General features: G+C 42.3%; 1 protein-coding gene across 1 annotated transcript in view; it reads left to right on the forward strand.

Moving 5' to 3' along the window:
- LOC113837496 (beta-1-syntrophin) overlaps positions 1-27,857 on the forward strand; it is a 242,190-nt gene that overhangs the window by 205,904 nt on the left and 8,429 nt on the right. Inside the window, exon 4 of the mRNA XM_027431687.2 lies at positions 6,648-6,787. Within this exon, the coding sequence (XP_027287488.1) occupies positions 6,648-6,787 (140 nt within the window). The remainder of the gene's footprint in view (positions 1-6,647; positions 6,788-27,857) is intronic.

Raw genomic sequence — 27,857 nt, forward strand, 5'->3', positions numbered from 1 at the left:
AATAATCCTATGACCTCATGTAAATAGTAAAACCCAAGTCTTTGATCCCTATACCCTCCTCTTAGCAATTTCAGGAGAAGCTGTGTTCCTTCAAAATGTTTTATTATAATATTTAATAAATTAAATTAGCAATGCTTGTTCATGGTTTATTATAAACTAATGAAACAAAATTACTTAAAATTCCATTGTTGATGGATAATTCATCTGTGTGTGTCTTAGGAAAATAAAAGTTTATTGTAATGTATTACCCTTTTGGAAGCTGCTTTTTCCAAACAACAGTACCTAATTCTTTTCCTCCCTCAAGAAATGACTGTACTATGGATTAGTTTACATTTTCTAGGTTTTACATAAATTGAATTATACACTATGCATAGTCTAGATGTGGCTTAATTTACTCTGCAAAATTATCTGAATTCATCTATGTTATGGTATACATGAATAGTTCATTCTTTGTTTTTGTTTTACCTCTTTTCCCATTATATAGATGTATAGCATTTGATTATATATTCACTTATTGACAGACATTTGGTTCTGAAGAATATAGATATTTAAAACACGATTATTAAGAATGTCCTTACGTGGTTGTGTGGCATGTTAGTTACTTTTCTCATTGTTAGAATACCCGGTTTGCTGAAGGAGAGGGTGTGTTGGCTCATAATGCATTGTGGTGGTGAAGGCATGGCAACACAAGCTTCAAGCAGCTTGTCACAGTGTATCCACAGGCGGGAAGGAGAGAGAGATGAATATTGATTGGTAATAAACTTAAATCTCATAGTCATTCAGTCCTGGACCACAGCCCATGGGATGGTGCTGTCTCCATTCCAAATGGGTCTTGCTTCCTCAGCTGAACTTCTCTGGAAATACTACTGTAGACATGCTCAGAGATGTGTCTTCTAGACGATTCCAAATCTATCACCAAGTTACAGTGAAAATTAACCATCATATATAGTTAATTAAAATATGGGGCCATATATTTTGATTTGTCTTGACTTAATGCAAATGTGAGTAGTTAAACCAAATGATACATGTATGCTAACTTTCAAGGAAATTTATAAACTATTTTCCAGAAGGGTTTTACCAGTATGCATTCCAACCAAGTAGATGAGAATTTCAGTTACTTCTCACCCTCATCAACACTTGGGTTGAACAAAACTTTCTATGCCTTCTTTTTCTGTTTGTTATCCCTGTCTTCTGTGGCTAGTTTGCTGTGTGTGTGTGTGTGTGTGTGTGTGTGTGTGTGTGTCCATGTGGAGGCCAGACATCAACATCAGATATTTTTAGCATTTTCAACCATAATTTTTTTAGACAACACCTTCCATTGAACTTGGAGCTCACTGTGTAGACTAGTTGGCCAGTGAGCCACAGGAACCCTTTCTGCCTCCCTTGTCCGAGGATCACAGGTCCAAACATCACATCTGGTTTTTACGTGGGTGTGGAGAATTTGAACTCAGGGCCTCATGTTTGCACAGCAAGTGTTTTCCAACTAAGTCATCTCCCCAGGTCCCTTTCTTCCTTTAAATGTTAAGTTGTTCCTTCTGACTTCTCATTTCCTTTGGCACTTAACTGTTCATGTCTCTGGCTCCTTGTTGCATTTCCTATGGATTGCTTAGCCTAGAAGAAGTTAGAATTGTTACTGTCCCTGCTGGGCTCTTTGCCTTCCTGAGAGATGGTACGGGGTTTAATTACCTAATATCTGGAAGGCATTTTGAGTTGATAACCACTAAAGACAATTACCCTAGTATCTCATCCTTTGTTCCAAACAGTTGGCAACTTGAGGTAAGCAGACAAATTGAAAAATAGCCATGCTAACCAGCCTCTCTGATTCAAAAGTTGTCAACAAGGTTTCCAGAGCTTACTCCCTTGCTAAATCGTCACTGTCCCTACACAGGGCCCTTCCTTTCTGAGTTGCCTAAGAAGGAGAAACAGAACATCGGGAGTGCATGAAGCATTGAAAGCAAGTGATGTTCTCAGTGAGGGCACGTTTGACTTTAGCATGGTCATGTCAAGGATCCCACCCCCACCAGAGTAGCAAAACCTTCCCCAGCTTTGGGTTCAACTGTGACTGTTGACAGTGTGGATAGAAATCGTCCACCGCAGCTTAGTTCTCTCAGATGTTCAAAGTCTGAATCTGCTCCCCTACAGAGACTGTGCCTGCTGAGATTAGCTAAACCTGTCCCCAGTTCAGCTGTGTATAATAACCCCACCGCCTCGTTCATCTGTATGTAGTAACCACCCCTACCTAATCAGCTGTATATAATAAACCCTCTGAGCTTCCTGGGTCCTGCAGCTTCTCCATCAGAGAGGCCAGTTCACCTGATCTCAACTTGCCTGTATGTCCATTTGCCTGTGGTCTTTTCATTCCCTCACCACCCCAGTTAGGAGAGTCCCTGAAGCCATGCCGAGGATGGTGCAGAGACAGCTGTACGTCTCTCACGTGGTCTTCACAAAGCAGGAAGTGAAGCCATTTTCAGCATGTGATACATCTGAGGACAGGGGTACCGGGGACTTCAGGACTCTGCTCATATCCCTCAGCTAGGAAACAGCAGAGCCAGATTTTGAAGCTGGTCTTTTTGGACTCCAAAGATCATGAGCTTGTTCTACTGCCTGTGCCCAAGTAGAAAACAGGAAATAACTATTGGGAAGGCTGACGCAGATGAGGGAGAAGAGACTCAAAACAAAGAAGACTGGTAAAACAAGAATCGTTATGACTGATACAGAGACTTAAATAAAAGACAGATTAAGTTTGGGGTTGATGAAATGACTCAGTGGGTAAAGGCACTTGCTGCCAACCCAAAAGATCCAAGTTCAATCCTTGAAGCCTACATTGTAGCAAGAGAGAGAAGCAATTCCCTGAAGTTATCCCCAGATCTACACACACACACACACACACACACACACGCACGCACACACGAAAGAAGGAGGGGACGAAACAAGTGCTTCAGAAAGCGACCATTTCAGCATCCAAAGCAGAGTGTGCAGTGAGATGGACATTGTTATATCCACTTCAGACACGACATCATGACGAGTGTGCAGTGAGATGGACATTGTTATATCCACTTCAGACACGACATCATGACTTAATAAAATGCAGACACCCCCCACTGACATTGGGGCTATGTTTGCGTGCCAGAAAGACTAGATTTCTAGTAGAAGCTGTCATCAGAACAGTAACACAAACACTTGAGCCTAACAACAACAAATGTGCTTCCAGGGCTTTGGTCTAGGGCTCATGTGGAACATGTTCTGTTTTTTAAAATCCTGTTCTATTTTTCTTCTATTGGCATGATGTCTACATATGTGGCATACCTAGGAGGGGGCAAGTTCATGGCAGATTACACACATGATCCCAAGGACATTGGGTGTCTTCTTCAATTGTTCTCTACTCTTTACTGAGGCAGAATGTCTTGCTAAACTGCAGCATGTCTGGCTAGTCCAGCTAGCCATGTTATCTCTAAGATTCCTCGGCCCTGCCCTAGAAATGCTGGAATTACAGGTGGCTTCCATGCCTACCCTACTTCCATGTGGCCCTGGAGATTCGAACTCAAACCTCACACTTGCATAGTAAATGCTTCACCTACTATATCCACTATGCTATCTCTCTGGAACACAAAATCTTGTCTTTATTATGGCTTTTGTTTTTTCCTTGCAAAGTCCGTTGTTACCATGGGTGTCCTGTTGCTCTCCAGAATTTGCACAGTATGAAAACAACAGATCTGCCCAGAGGGATGATGGGACGTAGCCCTTCAGAGTTTTCTCACAGCATATTTTAAGAGAGCCACAGAGGTGGCTTGAATGAGCCATAGAATTTGCAGGGCTTTGGAATGATTCAAACCACACACACCATACCGCTGGACACATTGCTATGTCACTGGCCCCATGGGTATAGAGGTTGCCATGCCACCATTGACATTTACTACCCAGATTAATTCCAAAAACCTCAGATTGTCTCTGAATAATCATGGTATTTCATGTCTATATTTAAATGTCTGATTTTGGGCTGACTAGGTAAGTAAGATTGTCACACTGGAAAGGACCATTTTGTAGCTTCTCCAGTCCTACTTAATGATTTGGAAATGTAATTGACTAAATTTAATGTAGGAGCTGGAAAAGTTTATTTCAGCGACCCCCGCCCCAACACCCGCACACACACACAACTTATTGCCTCTAGATATATAGTTCATTCACCTTGTAAAGACTGGTTCTTCTTCTTGATCTATTTTGATCTCTTGCAGGCAATCTTGCTCTGTTGTGGGAAAGTCTTACAAAATCAATAATCTAAACGAGGATATTTTTAGTGTGCATAAAACAGAGAGGGAAGATAAGCCAACAGTCATTCGTTCACATTCAAGAATAAATAGATTTACAAACATTTAAGATGGGGATGCTCTTCAGGAAGCAAGGTTTGATTTGGAATTGCTGGAAGGCAGTGTATTAAAAACTAAAGATGAGTTCTTGTGGAGGGGTCTTTGGAAAAGAAGACAGAAGATATTTAAATTATCGTTATAAAACGTATTGTGGATTTATCTTGTAATTTTTCCCAAGGAAAGTCATTGTCTTCATTATATCCATCCCATTGCCAAAGAACACCTTTTCAACATTATTTTTTAAAGGTACGGTGAGCCCACCACAATATCTCTATTTACCAGCTGCCAGCTGCTAAGTGCATCAAACTCACTGTCCCATTTAGTCATTGGAGTAACACCGGGAGTCAGCGCTACTCAGAAGGTGGCTCCCTGCTGCTTGCCCTGCACTGCATTAAGTCTGCTACAGATTTCCCAAGTCATCTGTCTTCACACCGTCCTCTGCGACGGATGCTAATGGTTGCCGTTTTACAGACACAGAAACTAAAATGCAAAGGGGTTGAATGACTGACAGCTAGCAAACTCTGAAGCAGGATGTGTGCTCTGGCTTCCCTGCTGCAGAGTCAACACTGCTCGCCTCTAGTGTACATGTGTTTGCCAGGAAGGCCACAGAAGCAGCAGGAGTAAGAACCCCAAAGACACATGATTCATGAACTCTACAACTGTGCTTGCGTCACACAGAGAACTGAAAAGGTCAACCCCAGCACCAGTGACACATTTTCTCTGCTTTGGTCACTCATTGCTAACACACTGGCCATGGTGCTGGTGTGAAAAGCAGCCACATGCTTGTGCCTCCTCTGCTCTGTGCAGATTTCACTCTGACACTTATTATGACAGTGAAGCCAGGCATGGTAGTGTAAGCCTGTCATCTCAGCCCTTAAGAGGCTGGGGCAGGACGACCCGGCCTAGGTGAGAATCTGTCTCAAGAAAAAAAGATATAGAAATATACATAGTAGATTTACACACACACACACACACACACACACTTAGAATGAAAAAGAAGAGACAGAAAGCTGGGCGTTGGTGGCGCACGCCTTTAATCCCAGCACTCGGGAGGCAGAGGCAGGCGGATCTCTGTGAGTTCGAGGCCAGCCTGATCTCCAGAGCGAGTGCCAGGATAGGCTCCAAAGCTACACAGAGAAACCCTGTCTTGAAACCCCCCCCAAAAAAAAAGAAGGAGAAGAAGGGACAGAGACAAGGTAGCTGAGCCTGTGAAGATGCTCACCTCTAAGCCTGGCAATATAAATTTGATCTCCAGAACCCACATGACAGGAGAGAACCAACTCCTGCAAATTGTCCTCTAACCTCCACATAACAAATAAATAAATAAATAAATAAATAAATAAATAAATAAAGGGGGGATGAGATGTAATGTGAATTTAGCTCACTTGGAAGTTTCCTTTGAGTTCTTAGACAACTGACTGCACTGAGAAGCTGGCGACTGTCAGAGAATCGGGAGCACTGCTTCTTCATCCTTGAGGAGCACACACATGATCTGTGCATCCCGATAAATACAGGTCCGGGTGGGCCTGGCATTCTGCATCCTCGCCAAGATTAATCTGGGTCCTGGAATTCAACCTTGACAGAGAGCTCTTCCATGGACAGAAGAGCATTTAAGGCGTCCAAGGGACCAAAAGGGATGGTGACGTTTACAGGACTCAGCAATGGATGCGATTCAAAAAATGGATGGTCCGTGTATCCAATTGATGTTTCTGTCCTGCTCCTAGTCGGTCATCCTGTCCCCTGAGTTAAGTCAGTATTCTTCATCTAATGCTACTGAATAGTCCATGGAAGAAGAGAGATTTTGAAGCGATGCTTAAATCACAGGAGCAATTCAAGAACAAGACTTAAGAGACTGCGTGTCTCACATCCAAATGAGGAGACGCGTGCCTCTGCAGGATGCTCTTCAGCGCCTTTGGATATCTGTTCAAAATTTTTCATACTAATATGTGCTGTACCAGAGTGTAAGACAAGAGTGCTCATTCCCCCAAGCATTTGCCTCCCACTGTGAAATAAAGACTGAGTGCTGACTGACAGGTGAGAACCGATGGCAGACGTATTGCAGCTGTGCTCTCTCCTTGACTATACAGAGAGCGCACACCAGGGCCCCGGGACCAGGTCTTTTCAGTGGTCAGGAGGCGCTAGGATCCCGCTATAGTTATTTCGCTACATTTCAAGCCTGAACCAAAAGACACTCATTTTGCTGGGTTCTCTGGTTGAAGGGATGAGCATTTCCTCACTCATCCTTGTCCTCCAGCTGTTTCAGTTCTCTGCTTTCTGTTTCAGGTGCCAGGAGAGAGTGAGAAACAGTGGAAACCGGCTCTCGTGGTTCTGACTGAGAAAGACCTTTTAATCTATGACAGCATGCCACGAAGGAAGGACGCCTGGTTCAGCCCGGTGCATTCGTATCCACTTCTTGCCACCAGGTAACCTTGACTTTGGGTGCGGGTGATGTGTCGCCAGTTCGATGGTGTTTTAATCAATTATAATTATTCCAACACATTCTAGTGTTGTCTAATGGTATGGCCTAGGCTGGGAGCTCCTTAAGAGTACAGGTTATTGGACCCAAAAGGGGAACCAACTTCGGGAGACACACCCCACAGAGTCACTCACAGAATGAAAGTTCGATGCAAAATCAAGAGGATTTTATTCCAACGCATTGGGGTCGTTCTCTGAGTTTCCAAAGCAAGCAGTTTTTATATCTTTTTGGTCACTAGTCAGGAATATCACAACATATTGATTGGCTATAATATACATGAGTCATTTCAAGTTGGGAACTGAACTTACAATTTTGCCCACAAGGGGTTTGGAATGTTATTTTGAGTTTTACACCTGCAAGGCCATGGGACAGCTAGTGGTTTTTCCGGGAACAGAGTGACTTATACTTATTTTCAAAACTTGGGTGTTCTGGAGCAGGGTAACCCATAACAATTTTTAGAAACCAAACAGTTGTTGAAGATAATAACATTGCTTGGAAACTAGTCAATAACAATTTCCAGAGACTGGTCAACATGACCAACCATTTCATGTGTTCCTTTACCCAGAGCTGTGTGTGCAGCCAGAGTGATTTTCAAATACATGCTGGTGGGTATCAGGCTGGGTTTTAGTTGGGGTCTTTCAAGGTACATATTTATCCATGTAAGTTGCTATCTGTTGCTAAACAAGACATCATGGAGATAACAGAATACCCACCTGACATTAAGGGACCATATCATTTGTGTAATGTCCCATACTGGAAATTTTCCTGGATACCCATCCTATCCCCTTGGAAATGAATTAAATCCATGTGTTCCCAGTCTTGGGGTCCAAGTGTAATCATCAAGCAAGGGTCTTTACTTGGCAACACAGCAAATAGCATGCCAAATGCCCATTATGTTTGTGGGAGTTTCTTAAGTCCCTCCTAAGGTGTGTGTGATTTTCCCGTGGCAGTGGGACCACCTCATTCTGTCTGTTTCTTGGAATGTTTACTGTGTACTAGCTACTCATGCAACCTGCAGCTTTTCTGAGGCTGCCTCACTGGGCTGTGATTGACACACAAAAAGCTGTATGTATAATGTATATAATTGGTTGAATGAAAAGGAATGTTAGCATTCACAAAACCATCACCACAATCAATACCATACTGCAGACTTACCTCCTCCACAAAGTTCCTCCTACCCTCTTTACTTTTGCACGATATGTACTTTGTGCAGGATGGAAACTTTGTATCCTTTGGCCAACACCTCCCAGCTTCTTCCTCTCCTCATCTCCTGGTAACAATCCTGAAACTCTGTGAGTTTGACATTTTAGAGTCTCCATGTAGACACATTGAATCATGTAGCATTTGTTCTTCTGTTTCTGACTTATTTTGCTTAGATAATTTTTCTTTTTTAAGCAGAAACATTCAATTGTGTACACACACACACACACACACACACACACACTCACATCACGTTACATTACATTTTCCTTATAGAGGAGCATTTGGAGACCTCATATTTGCTTATTTCAAGTACATAATTTAGCTAGTGGTGACCAAAAGCCAATGCTACTGACACAATAACATGCATACTTACGGAAGACAATGGAAAAATAGATCCACCCATGTAGAGTGAATTGATCTTTGGCAAGGGTACCAAAAAGAGAAGACATATGGGGAAAGCATGATCACTTCAATAAATGGTTCTGGGAAAAAATGTATATCCATATGCAAAAGAATGAAATTGGCCTCTTGTCTCAAACCACATAGAAAAATCAACTCAAAATAGATTAGGAGCACCTTTGAAAGTAAAAACTGAAATCCAGAAATCCCTAGAAGAAAAGGTTCTTGACATTATACTTAGCAATGTATTTTTGGATGTAACACAAAGAACACAAACAACAAAAAGCAAAAATAGATAAACAGGAGGACAACAAACTAAAAAGCTTCAGAACTGCAAAGAAAACAATGAAATAAAAAGACAGCCTATAGGATGTGGGGAACAATTTGAAAACAGTGTATCTGACAAATGGGTGATATTCGGGATATACAAGGAGGTCCTACATCTCAACAACAACACACAAGCCTTGATTAGAAAGTTGGTTATGGACTGAAAGAGGCATTTCTCATAAGTTACACAAATAAACAACGGGTTTGTGCAAAAACAGCTTAACATCACTAATCCTTGCAGAAATGCAAATCACAGAAACATATTCCCTCCCGTCCGTTAGATGGTGATTACTAAAAAGTGTAAAAGTTTCAAAAATGTTTTTTTTAATGTGGGACTAAATAGGCTTTGCCCACTATTGCTGGGGTCACAAAGTGATGTAGCCACTATGAAAAAGTGTGGTGAGTTCTCCAGAAGTTAAAATAACTTCTTTAGCTGCATTTGACCCAGCACTTTCGATTCTGGAGCTATATTTAAAGGAATTGAACCTGGTATCTCCAAGAGATACCTATACTCCATGTTCATTGCAGGGTTATTGCAACCAGCCATGTCATGAAATGTGATCAGGTGCAACATAGTTGTATCCTCTTCCTGTGTGCTCAGAAAACAGTGCATGAAACTCAAGTGTTGCCTTGAAGTTGCTGACAATCCCTCAGCCTGGCTTCTGCTGCAAGCTCTTTCTCTGTGTGGTTTATGACAGTGCTCTGGCTTAATTCCTTCTATGACACTGTGATTTTTCTTAGAAGTTGGATGTGTGAGCATCATTGTCACCTTCCTGACTTAGTCCCTGACAATAATCAAAGGCCTCCTTGGTTATCGATGGGTGAACTATTGGACAGTGTGGGGAAGGCTGTTTTTGAAGTTTGGTCCAGCAGGCTCATGGGAGTGCATCTAAGCTTTGGGCATCTGTCTTGAGATAGAAACATGGCAGTTCTTCAATCCTAGTAACAATTATAGTCAAAGTGTAGATGAAGATTTTCCTTCATCTAGTCTTGGTCCCACTGGACTGGTTTCTCTCCACCCAATTGGGTCCCTGCAGCCACTATGAAATACCCACTCTGAGACTTAATATCTAGTTATAATTGTTTGGCTATTGGCTTAGGCTTCTTACTGGCTAGCTCTCTCTTGATTATTAACCCATTTCTACTAATCTGTGTATCTTCATGTACGTGGCCTTTTAACAAAATGCCTGGGCATCCTACCTCCCCGCTGGCTACATGCATGGTGTCTCCCTGTTATTACCTCTCTCTGTCCTGGTTTAGATTTCCCACCTGGCTAAATTCTGCCTGTCCATTGGCCGAAACAGCTTTATTCATCAACCAATAAGAGCAGCACATATTTGCAGCATACAGTAGGACACCCCACGTCATCAAAGCTTAAGTACAGGAAAGAGAAAGTAAAAACCATAAGTGGTAACATTAGATCACAATGGCAGCACTTACAGGGCTGAAATTCTTCAGACAACCAGTCATGGTCGATGGTGGACAGCCGTAAAGTTGATCTGAACATAGAAATTTTGGATTCCCCCACCCCCATGGGTGAGATTTTTGAGGATTAGCAGCCAGCTCTATATCAGTATAAAAGTAAAGGGATTGAATGTTGCATGTTTCAAAGTCTGCGGCAGAATGATTCTCTGGGCAGTCTTAACATGTTTACATGGAAGTGGCGATTTGCCATGCTTAACTCAGGTCCATCACCTTCACTATGCAATTGACATCTGGAGTGCTCATGTTCACATTCCAAGGAATTCCTGCAGCTGAAACCAAAGAAAGATGAGAGAATGGACATCATTCCAGTTACCCAGAAGGGAGACTGAACTGGCACCTGTCACATCAGTTGTCAAGAACAAAGGTGGACATGGGGTAGATTCCGGGTAACTCTCAGGAAACATGAAAATAAAACTAACCATAGCTCATTCTCAGATTTCTCCCCACAGCTTCTGGGAACTATAACCAATGGTGACTGCTTTTCCTTTTTCCCTTTCTTTCTTTCTTTCATTCCTCAACATTCATAATTTATGTGCTGTATGCCAGAAGTTATAATTTAGGCAAAGTCTAAAGAGGCGAAACAAAGTTCAAACTCCTGGAACAAATGCATTTATGGACAGCAATATCCAAGGAATTTTTTTAGACCAAATACAGCAACAACAAAATGCTGCCCACTGTCTGGAGACAGGCAGAAGAATAATGTTTAAATTGAAGCCTGAGTGAGAACTACACCGAAAATGATGGTGAGAGCTGGAGTAAGGGGCAAGGCTTTCTAGAAAGTAGAGAAGTTCAGTCACAGAGTCCCTGTTTCCTGTACAATGAGATGTGGTAGCATCAGAGCACCAGAAACAGTCTTGCAGATGAGGGAGATGAGAACCAGCATCTGGCCAGGTCAGGTAGGTACCCAGCACTTGACCTAAGTCTCTTCTGAGGCTCTTAACTTCCATCCCACAAACCTGTGGCACAGTGTATCCTCCTGATTCAGACCCAAAGCTCAGGAGGGTTAAGAAACTGGTACAAAGTCAGAAGGGTGCCATACCCTGGAACTACTTCAGGTCCACTGAGGTGTCGGAATGCAGTTAGCACTTATCAGTGTGAGCCCTGCGGAACATGAAGCATCTTTGGAGGAGGTAGTAGTCACAGATACAATCAGGGTATATATATTCTTACCTTTGGAATACAGATCACAAAGGTCAAGGGGTGACTACTGAATTCAGACAGTGGTTCTGATTCCATGCTGAAGAAAGGGAAAGCAAATAGGAAAAATTAAAACCACGTGTCTGTGAGGGCACAAATTCTTGAGTTGCTGGGAGACATGGTTGCTTCTAAGCAGTCATTCATCCCCTGAATGAGACCAATCACAGCAACAATGTGACTTGGTGAACCTGGAAGTCCAGAGAGACTTCACAAAGACCTGTCTCCCTAGACATGGAAGAGGAACAGTGAGTGAGGGCAAAGAAAGTATTGAACAGGTGCTTCTAAAGAGAACCAGGAAGCAGGGATGATGAGGTGGTCCAGGAGCTTCTGAAGAGCACCAGGAAGCAGGGATAATAAGGTGATCCTGGAGGTACCACAATGGCTTGGGTATGGTTCCTGAGCCTCCACCTGACCTCACAGAGGATTCTAAGTCTTCACTCTCCAACATGGCAACCACCAGCCACTTATACCCACGTCAGCAAATTAAATGTAAATAAAAGTAAAAGTATACTTTCTGTCTTAGTATATTCAAGCACTCCATAGCTGCATTCAGCTAGTGCTAACTGTGATAGACAGACATGTCCAAGATGTTCCCCAGACTACCAATAGCTCTGTCAGCCAGTATTTCCTAGAGCATATGCACTGCTATGCACACATGCTATGCACACAATGCCTGACTTCTGGTGGCTCAGCCTTGACGTCTAGACATTACAGTAATACTGAAATGTTGTACCTTAGTGGAATCAACAGTGCTCAATGCTGCTAAATTACGATGTTAAGTGGGGTAAGTTCAATCAGTGAGTTGTAGACTTGATATTTTTGGCGTATGGTAGATTTATCAGTATTCAGTCCCGTCGTAAGTTGAGGAACACTGGTCATGGCTCCTTCAGAATTTGTCTCAGCTCAGCTGGGTAAGCAGGCTTGCCCCTCCCTCAAGGAGTCCTTCAAGCAAGTTAGGATGCTGGATAGCTGTCATCTTTGGGGGGTCTTAATGCTGACTACATTAGCAGGCTCAGTGGCTCCCTGGTCAGATGACAGATTCTCCTCAAAATCAAACATGCTAGAAAGGGAGCTGGAGGCTCAGAAGCAGAGTGTGAGATACGAGAAGCTTCCAGGGTAGGGATGCCAAAAAGACCGTGAGGCAGGTAGACAGGAGACAGGGATACCAGGGATGGATTGTAAGCCAACCACACAAAGAAATCTAAAGCCATAAACCTTTATCAGATGTAAGGATGGAAATGGAAAAACCCTTCAAGCATACAAATGTAGTTGGTTAAAATAGCAGCGTCTACCACTAACCTTAAAGGAGAGCCAACGGCAGGGCATGCTTCTTCAACACACCATCATCCTCCCAACGAAAACAGGCTAACCACTGAGGTGCAAAGTGGAATTCATTTCGTACGTGCACAAGACCTACCTACGTGCAAGGATAAAGTCAGGGCCACGGGTATTACTCTGAACTCCATCTGGCAGCTGGGAAGTTCAGGATGTCCGTGTGGTTCAGCTGTTCTCACCTCATCCCCTCCAGCTGGCAGGCAACTCGCTATGTGCTCCTAAGCAGTAGTCTGCAAATGTAACAGCCAAGAATTCTCATCTTAGTCTCGCCCCTTCCGGAACAGTGCCTACCTCCAGGCCAACCAACCCTCCTGTCTCTCAGAGTCCTCGTTTGTTAAATGCACTCAGTGGGATTTCTTTGCTATAAAGCCCTTGGGACAATGTGCTTTGGAGAAATAGGTTTTTAATAGGCTTTTGCCGAGGAAACCAAACACTGTAGGTCATTTATCCTGTTCAGTCTCTCTCTGGAAACTCCACGTGAAGACTTTCACCAACTAGAAGATGAAAACAAAGCCCATTCCCCTCCCTATTGACTCAGGAGATCATGATTCTATGCAAATCCATGCAGGGCTTCCAAGTGAGCCTTGGAAATCAGGGAACTATTCTCTGATTGCACACAAAACTGTCTCTTAGAGGTCTGGGGAGATGGGGTGGGCTTTCAGTTCTCAGTAAGATCATTTCTGGTAGTGGTGGGGGTGGGAGCTAGAGAAAAATGTGGTTCTTCCTTGTAGAGGCTACCCCAGCATGGGCATGTACACTGCTGCCCTAATTTGTTATTCATGGAGTAAATCTTTTGTTTACCTCCTGCATCAGATACTTCTTTCTTATTGTGACCAAATATCAAATACGAATGGTTTGTTTTGGCTTACAGTCTATAGGGTAGGGCATGATGACAAAAGTCTGAGGTAGCTGCTGGTCACCATGTGTCCTTAATTAGGGACCCTCATGACAACTTAATCCTGCACTTCCTGTCACTCAATCTCATGCCATAATGAAAGAAAGCAGTGCCTTGGGTCCCTCTGACAAGTAAACATGTAGCTGTGGGTGGTGTCAGCTCAGTTTCTGTTGGGATTTGCAGTCTTCCTGGCCGCTCTACTAATTGGTGTGCGTCATCTCGTCACTCCAGTGCTCTTTCCAGGTCACAGATTCTAGAAGTTTACAACCTGACTGCAAATGCCAGCTTTGTAACTCTAGGCAAATGTCTTATCTTTTTGCCTTGCATCATTTATCTGTAAACCGAGAGGCACTGTCTACACCTACCTGATTGGTTGCAATGATTATTACAGCATCTGTCTACACTTACCTGATTGGTTGCAATGATTATTACAGTATCTGTCTACACTTACCTGATTGGTTGCAATGATTATTTCAGTAGTGTACACTTCCTAGAGTAGGACTGACACACAGTAAAAGTGCTCACACATTATTTTTAACCCTTACTCCACTTGGTGTTCACAAGTACTTTGCTACCTTTCTAAAACACTGCAAACTTGTGACCAACTAAACTTTGCAGGCACTCGGTCACCAGAGAACCACCCACGGCATCTTTTAAAAGCTAATTATCAAAACAGTAAAAAGGAAAACTAGGCAAACACAAAGTCTCACAAATATTTATCCTCTCACCTGCAGAATGTAGATTTTATCTTTTGGGAAGAAAACGAGGGGCATTTGGAGTGAGGGAGAGACTGAGACGGAGGAGCAGGGTGTGGGATACGAGCAAATCTTGAGGATATATGCACAAAGGCTCAAAGGAAGCCTGTGATTATACAGGCTAACTGAAAGAACATGACTAATGAAAATGAAAAGTTCCTTTAAAACTACTTTCCTAAACCAGTTATATTTGCTGGCAGAGAGGTAAATGGTGACAGACCTGGGTTCGAGGCAGGAGGGTGTCACAGTCAAGCCTTGTTTAAAGTCAGTATGATTCTGAGATGGTGGCTTCTCTCTGATGTCACATTCCTGTCTGAAAAAAGAAAAGGTTAATAGTGCCTGCCACAGCAGGAAAGTTACAACATAATTAATGTACTATCATCCAAAACAACACACAAGTTGAAGGTTTGTTATGTGAAATACATTTTGGATTTTTCTCAGGATTGGTAATATTTACTTGTCAATAATGTGATATTTAAGGGAGGTGGCTCTCACACACAACACCAGAAACTCATTTGTGTTATATGTGCATCTTATCCACATAGCCTTAATGGACCTGCACACAACAGTTTTGAACACGCAACTGTTTCATGGTCACATGGAGTTTTCTATTTGTGACATCATGTTAGTGGTCACAGAGTTGAGTTTAGAGTTTTGGATAAGGAGTTTAACCGGCAGTTAAACTGGAGAAATAAACAATAAAAACTCATTCTCCTCAAATCCCAGAGCTGGAAGTGCAGGGAGAGGGTGCCGGTGTGGCTGTTTCCGGTGTTCCCTTCCTGGTTTAGGACAGCTGCCTTCTTCCAGTGACCTCACATAACCTCTTTCTTGGTACATGACTAAATACAGTGACAGATCCTCAGTGTCTCTCCATAAAAGGATTTGGGGCCCCATTCTTCATGACTATATTTACCTGAAATGGCTCCTAAGAAGTCCCTGTTCAAAATGTGGTTGGTCACGCTAGGGCAATGAAGACTTAAGCATATGAATTAAAGATGGTGCTCAACACCTTCATTCATTCACCACTTTGGGCAGAACAACGAGCCGAACAGCTTCTTTAGTACGTCTGGCACAAGTCACCAAAAGGCTCCTCCTTTCCGCTTAGCAGTGCTGGGGGGCTTTGTCCAGATTGTCACAGGTACTGTCTTCTTTCACACACAGAGGGACTAGCTGGCACCCAGACAATAGGAAAGAGGTTTCTTCTAAATTGAATTACTTCTTCACCCACTCCCTAGCTGATTTATTTGGTTGAGTTTTTAAAGGCCCAGACATAGGATATAGATATAGATTAGATATATATGAAAATTTGTGTTTTATAGCAGGGTGCTAGGAGTGCTCACAGCATGTCCTGGTGTTCTATCGCCATAGAGAAGTTTATAAGCAGTCCTCTCTCTACTGACAAGCTTCTGCGGCATCTCTGGGCCTGGGGAATTTACAAGGCCGCCTCTGATTTACAACACCACACTCAGGACATTTGCAATCATGCGGTGATTTTAGTTATTCTCACCCCTCTACTTTTTATGAGTCCCTGGGCAAACATATTTTGCTTAGCTAAAGTTTGTTTGAGATTGCAGAATATTTTTGTAAAGGTCCATTTATCGACATGGAGTAGGATTTTATTATTATTATTTTATTCTTGTTGTTTTGTTGTTGTTGTTATAATTGGTAAGTCATGTGAGTCTACAGAGTGAGGAGTGGGTAATGGTTTTTCTGGAATTCTAGAGAAGGTTAAATGAAGAAATTCTGCTCACCCAGTCCTGGTGGTCAATGGAAGTTTGGAAACACAGAGCTTGCAAAGGGAATGACAGTATTATGAGCCCGGTGTGCTGATCTGTGGCCTTGACAGAAGGGTATAGAGCAGGCAGAGGAGAAATTGATGAGTTTGTGCTTCTCTGTTTTCATGCCACCTGGGAGCCAGAAACACGGAACATTGCTACCAAGCATTCTGGGTAGGTGTTGTTGCCTTAGGAATGAACCTGGTTTCTAACACTAAAAGTAGTTGTAGCCTCAGGCCAACCTTCAAAAATTTAGAAATTCCTGCCCCTGGGAATGTGACCAATCGCATTTGTTAAATGTTAAATTAGAAACAGACTAAGGTGTTCATACTCAGCCTGGAAGGCATGCTCACTCTTTGGGAATGTGGCGTATTCCATGGGCCTGCCCTAGGCACGTGTGAAAGGATTAAAGGCTCAAGGATGTAGTTTGTACCCAGTTAAATCATTAAGTGTGAGATGAGCCATCTCACCACTGCCATTCCATCTGGGCCTGGCACTCTCTTTGGTTTCTAGCTCCTGCCTCCCTGCCTACTTCAAGGCAGACTGGGAACTCACTAGTTAGTTCAGGTTAGCCTCCAGTTTTTGATCCCAGCCTTGAAAGTGATGGCTGACTTTGGTATTAGACAAGCCAGGAGTTGAATGAACTTGGAAGCCGTACTTATAATATGTTCTTGGGAAAATTATTGCCAGGTCTCAACATCTTCATCTGTGTGATGGGGCAATGGTCTCTCCTGCTTCCACACTCATTGCTAAGACTGATTTGGTTTATATATGTAAATGGAAAGCCTAAGGATGAGACGAACCAGATGAGTGCTCAGTAAACAACACTGGCCATTGTTAAGATCTGAGGATATAACTCAAATAAAAAGTGTGAGTGGCTAAGGTGTCTGACTCACATCATTCTGAAGGAAACCACTGAGTTGCACCAAAGATAGCTGATGCCTTAATATCATTAAGACTTGAGGACCAGGATTAAGAAGAATTGTTGGCTGGCCTGTAGAGGGCCAGAAGTATGAGCAGTGGAAGACTCGTGTCATAAGGCTAGCTCTGAATGCCACATGCCACAATACTGCAGGTAGGTGGCCAATGGGTGGCATCCCAGAGAAGCCAACACTGTAGAAAGAGATGACAGTAGCAGAATTTTTGCAAACAAAAAATGTGGGAGAGAGAAAGGCAAACATTGGAAGAGAGGGTTGCTTAAGTGATCATACATGGTTCATTTCCCAAGGGGACAGATCTGATTTTGATTGACATTGAGCTACATGGATTTGTGCTCAAAGATCTCTTTGGTATGTGGGTTCTGTGCACACTGGGACATAGGTCAAACTCATTAAAACATAGATGGGACAAGAGAATATTAAGAGATGAACGGAAGTTGATAGAATGTCTTGAAACATGTTAAATAATAAAAAGACAACTAACTTCAGAGGACAGTGAGACTATCCAGTAGGTTACAAGTCTTGTTTAGCTGTGGAGAGGAGTATAATATGAATAAAAGAAACCCAGGGATGACCTGAAGTCACTTTACTTTGGCATTTCAGTTCCTTCTCTGTCTATATCTGATGATCTGGAGTTCCCCCACAACCCCCCGCCCCGCCACACCTTCTAGTGTAATAGAAAGAGTATGAACCCTGTAGGTTTGTGGACCTGTGTTCAAATTCTGACCTGTGAATATGGGTTACTAGGCAGATAGTTGATCACACGTAGACTCCTTATTTAGATGAAGCCAAGAATACCACGTTCAAAGACGTACTGTAGAAACAGACGCTTTGGTGTAAGCTTTCATTGGTGAGTATCCACCTTTTCACTCTTCCTACTGCCTCTGAAAGCTGTCCATGAAAGGTGACGGACAGATGAGGAAAGGGATGGAAGACGCTCACTCTTCTCCACCTGCCTAATATCAAGAGTCAAGAGCGGGTTCCAAACTGCCATCCTCTTCATTCTCCTGGGTTGCGTTCATCTCCGTGGCTAGTACAAGTCTCTCAATGCTGCAAACTTTCTGGAAGATGGGGTCTTGAGTGACTTTCCCCTCCATATTCAGATGAAAGGAACCTATATAGTGAAAATGTAGCAACGAATCAGCTACTCCAGGGGGCAGGGCGGTCTGGGATTACCCCTCTCACCCAACTGTCTGATATGTCTATGGACTGCTGGGCACCACTGGGGTGACCAATGGGTGAAAGTGTTTAGCGTCAACAGAAATTTTGAAAGATCCAACCAGTGGCTCTTTCTTCTTTTCCTTTCCTCCTCCTTCCTTCCCCCCCTTTCCTCTATCTCCTCTTTCTCTTCCTCCCTCCCCCCTTTCTCCTTCCCCTTTCCCCTCCCCCTCCTCCTCTCTCCTTGGTTTGCATTGTAGCATCTGTTGGGAGATGCTAATTACAGCAATTAAGTAAAATGAGAATGTAATATTGCTTAGCAACCCAGTTACCTAATATGTAATTTTCCTAATTTGGCTGAATCTGTGTGCTGCAACTGTTGTTGCCTTAATTAAGCATATTAATAATAATGTTTGTACATGGAACATTTTATGCAACATTCTCTAACACCTATCTGGAATTAAATTAGTATATAAGTATCCCTTATGAGACAGTTTTTGTTTTGTTTTGTTTTGCTTGCTTGTTTATTTGTTTTTCTCAAAAAGCAGTCAGGCTAGGAACCATATCTGAGGACTCCAAACTAAATAGGTAGCCTAGTATGTCCAAACTAAATAGGTAGCCTAGTATGTCTCTTATTGGCTGTGGGAGAGGCACTTGTCGTGGTCTCCTGCAAGAACAAGTATCCTAAAGCAATTTCCCTAAATCTGGAAAAAAAGATTGGGCCTGAGAGTAGTCTTACCGTGTATCTAGTCTAAGCTGCATGCACGCTGCACTTTGGACAAGTGAACTAGTAAGAGTGTGTGTGTGTGTATGCATGTATGTATATATTATGTATATTGTATGTATGTGTGTGTATGTACACATGTATATATATATATACATATATATATATATATTGTATGTATGTGTGTATGTACACATGTATATATATGTATGTATATTGTATTATGTTTGTGTGTATATTTGTATGTTTGTATGTGCATGTATGTATATATGTATATTGTATGTATGTGTGTATGTAGGTATACATATGTATATTGTATGTGTGTTTGTGTGTGTATTTGTATGCATGTATGTTTGTGTGTATATGTATGTATATATGTATATGTTTATTGTGTATGTTTGCGTGTGTGTTTGTGTATGCACATGAATACATGGGTAGTTTTTTGTGACGGAGAAAGGTGGACACCCAGTGTCTACTTAACTGGGCTTCACTTTATTTTGGGGGACACAGGATCTCTGACAGAGCCTGACTCTCAGGAGTGCAGCTACAGTGGCTGGCCAGAAAGTCCCAGGGATTCTCCTGTCTCCACCTCTCTGTGGTGGGACTCTAGACATGCCAGGCAACAATTGGCTTTTACCTGGGTACTGGGAGCTTGACTCAAGTCTTTCCACATGCACAGCAAACATTTTACTGACAGATGACTGATTAATTGCCCTAGTCCCTGGTTATATGACATAATTTTAAGAAATGTTTTACATTTTTCACTTAGGAACCCATTATTTATGTGTGTGTGTGTGTGTGTGTGTGTGTGTGTGTGTGTGTGTGTGTGTGTGTATGTGTGTATGTATAGTGTGTGTGTGTGTGTGTGTGTGTGCATCCCATGTCAATGAGTGGAAAAATCTTAATGACATTCACTTTTTGGGAAGAAAAAGTGAACCTCTAATTTGTCTACCAAAATATCTTTAATTCCCTAAGTCAGAAAGTTACTGCTAAAAAACACCAGTGGCTAAAGATAGACTTAAAGGAAAAAACAGAAAGGACTGTCAGGCGTCCTCAGGAACTAATCCATTCTTATTATTTTTAAGCCCACATTCGCTATTTTGTGGGCACAAAGTCAGGTACTTAGATGGTCATTTGCTATTTCTGCTTTGAGCATTTGAGGGGCTGAGGACAGGGGGAGGTGGCGTACAGCTGCTGTCGCTAGCCACACCTTCTTATGTGGGTGTCCTCTTGATCACCTGGCTCTTTATTTGTCGATGATATTTACTGAGGTCTTCTCTTGCCTAGGAGCGGTGCTGGGTACTAAGGATACAGCAGGGTGTAAGCACTCCTACCCTGCCCTAACTTACATTACAATGACAATGATGGCGTCCTAGTTAGGGCTACTATTACTATGATACAACACGATGACCAAAGAAACCTGGTGAGGAAAGGGTTTATTCGGTGTGTACTTCCACAGCACTGTTCATCATGGGAGGAAGTCAGGACCAGAACTCAGACAGCATAGGAACCTGTAGGCAGGAGCTGATGCAGAGGCCATGGAAGGGAGCTGCTCACTCACTTGCTCCTCATAGCTTGCTCAGGCTACTTTCTTAGAGAACCCAGGACCACCAGCCCAGGGATGGTACCACCCACAATGGGCTTGGCCCTCCCCCATCAGTCACTCATTAAGAAAATACCCTACAGTTAGATCTTATGGAGGCATCTTCTTTGAGATTCCTCCTTTCATACTGACATAAAACTAGCCAGCACAGATGGCCACTAGGAACTGGGATTGTCATGTAAATCAATCTTGTTTCTAATTCAAATAAAAAATGAGAAGAAGAAGAAGAAGAAGAAGAAGAAGAAGAAGAAGAAGAAGAAGAAGAAGAAGAAGAAGAAGAAGAAGAAGAAACCCAGCTAATAAGCAGCAGAGCTGGAGGTTAGATACGAGTCATTGACTCTCTCCACTCTACCTCTTCCTACTTATGGCTTCAATCTCTTGCCTCTTCCCTTTCAGTGTTACATTGTTCTCTTCAGTTTGTGTGGTTGTTGGTTGCTTTTTCATTCATAATAAAAATGTAAGATACCACAGGAGGTTGTAGTTTTGCTTCCAACCATGGGAATACACATCTTCATCTTATAAACAAGGAAGAAAAATCATCCTTGGGTTGCTCAGTGTCAGATGAAGCTTGGAAATTATGTCTGAATGGCAACAGAAAGCCTGTCTCAGGATGCGAGTGTGTTTTCCTTGCTGGGTATAAGAGTTACCTTTTTAGGATAAACCATTTCCTTGGTTGCTATAGTTTAGTTCCTGTTTCAGATAAGAGACAGATGGTCATATTTTTTAAGGATACACAAATAACCTAAAATGTAAAATAATTGAAAGATAAATAGTAGCTATTTCTGGGTTCCCCCTGAGACTGCAGAACAGGAAAAAGATCTTTGGGAAGAATCTTGGGAGGAGTATAAAAATGTTGTTCCTGGCAGAATGGGAAAAAATAATCTCAGGCAGAGCGATATTCAGTGTCCAAATGATGACTTAATGTCCACTGACATTTACTTGGCATTCAGTTCCCCAAATCTACCTATGTTCCTAAGATGGTCTGCAAATAAAGAGCCTGTTGGGAAGCCCTTTACTGAGCCCAGATTTTCAAAACATTTCAAAATAGACCAACTGTGTACCTGCATAGTTTCCTTTGCAAAATTAAACTTGAATTGTAAAGACATTTGAAAAGCATGCAACCATGCTGTTATCCACCCTGCATTTATCATGTGTCAAGAAGTGGGTTGAGCCCATTCAATCAAGGAGGCATCAAAGGCTCTTCTTTGGGTGAGTGAGTCTACCAAGGAACCTGAGGAGGGGCCTGACCTCAAGAGGAGGCACCATGCTTAGCTGTGAGCTCCACTATCAAGACAACCGTATGGGCTGGGGAAATGGCTCAGTGGCTTAAAACACCTGCTATACAAACATGAGGATGTGGATAGAGTTTCTTTTCCACCTAGTCCCTAACTCTATTAGCCCCAGATAAATACACAAAGACATTTTAATTTATAAACTTTTGGGCCAATGGCTTAGGCTTCTTACTGGCTAGTTCTCTCTTAATTACTAACCCATTTCTATTAACCTAAGTATTTCCACATGGTCTTATCTTACCTGAGAAGGGTCTGAACCTGTTACTCCTTCCTCAGCTATGTGGCGTCTCCCTGGTGGCTTCTCTCCTCATCCTCTTCCCAGAATTTTCCTCGTCTGGTAACCGTGTCTAGACTTCATCTTGGCTACTGGCCAATCAGTGTTTTATTCATCAGCCAATAAGAGAAAAAAATATGTATAGAAAGACATCCCTCATTACAAGGACCTGAGTTCAGATCCTCAGAACCCATGTAAAAAGCCAGAAGTACCTCTTACCCATCTAGGATCCTGGCAATGTAGGCTCCCTGGAGCTTGCTGGGCAGTCAATTTAACTGAAAGCATGAGTTCAGATTCCTGGAGACTCCATCTCAAGGGAGTAAGGTAGAGAGTAGTAATAGGGAATGAAACTGTCATGCTCTGGCTTTTGTATGTGTAGACCCAAGTACACACACACACACACACACACACACACACACACACACACACACACACCACCACCACCACCACCAACAACAACAACAACAACTCTTTTCCCTGGGACATGTTTGTCCAGCAGTTGTCAACTTTGACACCTGAGCAATAGTGCTTACCAAGTGAGCATCTTCAGGCAACTTCGGCCTTCATTGCCACCTCCTCTGAGTTAGCAAGGGGAAATCATGTACTCCCTATGTGCCTCCCACCAGAAGAGCCAAAATCCAGAGATGGTATTAATGAAAGCATAGACTCAGGTGCTTGGTACTGCTGCAGTTCTGGTGTGATCTGATCTGTGTGAGGAGCACAAGGCTGTCACCTGCTTAATTCCCATCATGGGGTTTCGATTCGAAGTGTCACCTTGCAGCTCCGACTGAGTTACACCATGGCAAGGGCCTTCCCAGGCCTCATTGTGTGCTCCTCCTGAGCCAGAGCATGGATTGCTTTGAAGCTGAGGTGTTCTTGGAGAAGCATCACTTCCGGGCTTGCTTTGCAACCTTTCCGCATCACTTGATGTGGAGTTGGTTCTTCCTGTATCAGTCCATTACACAGGCATCGAAAGAGCACCTGACATTGTCTTTGGCATTGTTCTAAGACCTTTCCTTATCTGGACATTCTTTGAACAACATTTGATTCCATGTAAATGTATCTCCTTTGTGGTGGAAACAGCCCCCTTTGGAGATCCCGGTGTTCCTCAACTTAGAACTAAATCATGACATTGTTAAGAGCCTATGGCTCTTGTCTACATAAGTTCTGCTGCAGGATATGTTGAGTTTGAACAAGCTGCCCCAAGAAGACAGAGTGATTCACCACTCCCACTACTCTACCTCACACTCTTCACTACTCATCTGTGGTGATAATGTTGTTTATGATTTATTAAAGCCACTGATGATCAGAAAAGCAAAGCAACCGGCCACTAGCTCTTACCTCTACCTCAGCTCACACCAAAGGGGTGACCCTCAAACTGCTCCCAACTTGACTACTCCTCAGATTCACTCAGACCGCTGTGCTCTCCTCAACATAGCTTGAGACTAACTCTTAGACTGAATGCCTCTACTGTTTATACCTCTCAAATCCTGGTATTAAAGGAATGAGCTCTGATTCACTCTTGGGTAGCCCAGGGTGGTCTTTGACTCAGAGATCCCTCTACCTCTTAATCCTGAGTCCTGGGATTAAAGGTGTGTACCACCATGGCCTGATCTCTATAGCTTGAGGGTGGCTTTGCTTTCTGAATTCTCAGGCAAGCTTTAATAAATCATAAATAATACATCACCATAATTTTCCTTTTTTTGTCTAATACAAAAAGAAGAAAGCTACAATAGATTTCCTAAGAACAGAGGCTGGACCTGAAATAAAAGACTGAATCAGGATGAGTAAAGGGCTCTCCTTTCAAACTGTGGCTCATCACGGCTTTATTCATTTTCTCTATCTTGCTATGAGACTTGAGTGGGCCGTGTGTGTCAAGTTGGCATTATAAAGGGGTACCATAGACTGGGTGGCTTAGGGATTTATTTCTTTCTTTCTGCATTGAAAGTTAAGACATTCAACATCAATTTGATAGGTTCTTTGTGCAAGCTGTCTTCCTAGTTTGCAAATGGCTGCCTACATCTGTTCCCTTGTGGAGCTCCGTGTCTGGGCATACAGAGCCATCTAAAGACACTGTTATTGAACTAAATCCCCATCCTTACCACCACAGTTGACATCTTCATAGGAATTATGTCCAAACACAGTCATATTGGGGATCAGGCTTCACTATATGAGTTTGAGGAGGGTGTCCAGTCCATAAATTTTCAGCCTATATAAACATTAGATACATGAACATGGTGATCAGTAAAATCTTTATTGTCTAATAGGATGAATAAATAAGCAATTTTGTATAGTGTTCAGTTAGACAGATGTGAGAAGGGACTTGAATACAGCAGGAAGTTCCTCCATTGTCCCTCCGAAGATACCTGAATCCCAAAGACTACTAGTAGTTCAATCTGCAGGGCTCATCTTCTCTCCTGTGTCTTTGTTAGGGACCAGTTGATTTAGTGTAAGGTACTAATGAGGCCACAGGTATCATTTCACCTTGTGTGGATAGTTAACTCCTCCATAACCATAGCCTATGTGCATTGTATTCCTCAGTATAAAATAAGCCCATGCACAAATAAATGCAGAGAACAAAGATGAGGAATTTCAGATTCCAACACTAAATTAATATTAAGCAAGAAACAATGAAAACATGTTGAGTTTGAATTTCTACATTTTTAGTATTACAAAGTCCTAGTTCTAATAATTCAAAGATTTGAGTTCATTTCATTCTCAAGGCTTTTAAAATTGTGTAGTGTATGTTTTTACGGGGGTGGGGGTCTAATTTTAAAAAGAAAAATATTTCCTAAAAAATAAGTAAAATCACCTATAAAATTGCTTGACATTTTAATGGACCTGTTTCTACACTTTCTTTACATATAGTTGAGTGGTGTATTTAGAACTTTATGAAAGTAAACATATTTCCCATATTGACACATAGTATTTATTAAAATAATCTCATGGGTCTATGTAATGCTCCATCCAGAGAACTTGCACACAGGCACACAGTAAATACATGGATTTCATGTAGATTCAATTTGTGGAAAGTATCCTTTTGTCAGCACCATATACACTGGGTACCAGAAATAGCTATTTGTTTTTATCTCAGTGATTTAAGACAGTACTGCACCAATATTGGCACATTAAAAGACATGTGTATGTGCACACACACACACACACACACACACACACACACACAGACACAGACACACACACACACTCTACCTGTATGGTCTCCCTTGGATGGAAGACCTTTTAGCCTTTATTATAAATATTGCATAATTCAACCTTGATGAATTGAAAAATTAATTTTTCCTCTTTCTTTTTCACTGAGTGTAATTCAGTGATACATACTGAAGAACGCCAATAGTCACATCTTTGAGTTTTTCTTTTATCATTACTTGCCCCACAGAGTACTCCAGGTGCATTACATGGCCTGGCCTGGTTCAGGGCTTTCTCATACCTGTTACATTCCATCGTAAGCTCCATCCCTTCATCCTCAAAGCTACCAAATGGATATTCCTTAACAAATTTCATTTCATAGGTATACTTTGCTTCAATATTATAAACTCCCTGGAAAAAATATTGGTTTGATATACATTTTCTCTCTACATCTCTCTATGTCTCTCTGTCTCTGTCTCTGTCTCAGTTTCTGTCTCAGTCTCTCTCTGTCTCTCTCTGTCTCTCTCTGTCTCTCTCTGTCTCTGTCTCTGTCTCTCTCTCTCTCTCTCAGTTATACGTCTTTTTTCTCAGTTTTCTTCTGCCTCTATAATACAGTGCCACCAGCACCTGATTGTGACAGAATTGAGGTTGCTGATGGAAGTCCTTTAGGTATTAGAAAGTGAAAACAACTTAGGACAGTTAAGGCCTAGGGGAACAAACTTTTTTGAGTGCTGACTTTGATACACTAGACATTGAACTACACGCTTTTAAATTTATTGTATATATTTTTACCTCAGTCCATTTAAGCCCCACACAAGAATTTAGAAAAGTGTTTTCTCTTTTCTTTAGTGTCACTTGAGTTTGAATCCGCAGAAACAGCACAGTCACTTTTGCTCACTTCTCACTCCAAAATGGCCTCCTCCTGCTGCCAAACAAACCAAACTAAGGCGATGTATTTTTTTTCTTTTTTTTTTTTTTATCATTTTTTTATTTGAATTAGAAACAAGATTGTTTTACATGACAATCGCAGTTCCCTTCTCCCTCTCTTCCTCCCCTACCACCCCCCAACTAAAACCCTACCTATCACACACCCTTTCTCCTGTTCTTCCCCTGACTCAACCTTTCTGCTCCCTCATGACCTCTGCACCCTTCCTCTTCTTCCCTTCTCATTCTCGTAGCTCCCTCCCCCCTCTTCCCGTGCTCTCAATTTGCTCAGGGGATCTTGACCCTTTCCCCTTCTCCAGGGGACCATGTATGTCTCTCTTAGGTTCCTCCTAGTTTACTAGCATCTCTGGCAGTGCGGATTGTAGGCTGGTAACCTTTTACTCTATGTCTAAAATCCACATATGAGTGAGCACATGCCATGTTTGTCTTTTTGTGATTGGGTTACCTTGCTCAGAATGGTTTCTTCTAGTTCCATCCATTTTCCTGCAAATTTCAAGATTCCGTTTTTTTTTTTTTTTTTTTTTTTTCCTCAGCCAGTGTATTTTAAACCTCTTCATGCACCACGGGCAAAGCCATCTCCCTCTATGCATGTTAGAAGCTGTCTTCCTACCTTCAGTGAGATTCATTCCTTAAGTGGAATGAGCCTCACATCCAACAGAATTTCCAATAACCTTTTAGCTCAAAGTGGCTTAGCAAACCTTTCCTCCCCCTAGCCCCCAGCTCTATAAGTGAAAGAAATTGCCTCCGAGATACACGAATGTCCTACTGGGAATTCCACAGGATCTAATACACTGTCTTCCATTGATGATTTTAGTCTCTGCTATTTATGGATAGAGGGAGGGAAAACAAACTTTTCGGATTTCCTTATACATGTTTTCACCCTCAAGGTAACAAAGTCTTTGCCTAAGAAAGCAACGCTCACCCAATAGGTGGCTAGACACCTGGTATTTTTCAAGCAAACAGTACAGTGTTCCTTTCCATATTAGATAAGAATGAAAATACAAATAGCCTGGAGAGAAATGACATGATTGACATGAAAGCCACTCTGAAGAGGAGACTGAAATGTCAAGCCGGAGAGAGAACGATTCCAGGGGATGTGTGAGAAGTGCGAGCCAGGGGGGCTACTCAGCGTACTTTGATTCTTCATGTTTTAACTCTGGCCTTGCAGGGAATTATTTACTATAGAAGTCACATTTTAGGCCAAGGCAGAGCTCTGAAGTCAGGGTGAAAAGTCTTGCATAATTGAAAAACACTTCTGAAAATTCCCATAAATGTCCACTAAAGGGCATTCCTTTGCCATTTCCTCAGAAGTCTAACATTTCTAGTTCTTTCTCCAGCTTGAATGCATAAACAGATTGCTACTTTTTCAGTGGGGTCCCCACTTGTGTGTTTGTCTGATGGGCCTGTCTGCACACCTGCATGCATACCCAGAGGTATGTTCAGTACAGCCAAGTCCTCCCAGCTGTGAGACGTGACAAATTGAGGCTCATACCCATTTAGTGCGATAGAGTCATTTCCCTTTCTTGTGACCAGGCAGAACCATGCATTTGCATGGGGTTGGAATT

This window comes from Cricetulus griseus, chromosome 10, assembly GCF_003668045.3.
Source record: "Cricetulus griseus strain 17A/GY chromosome 10, alternate assembly CriGri-PICRH-1.0, whole genome shotgun sequence".
NCBI lineage: Eukaryota > Metazoa > Chordata > Mammalia > Rodentia > Cricetidae > Cricetulus > Cricetulus griseus.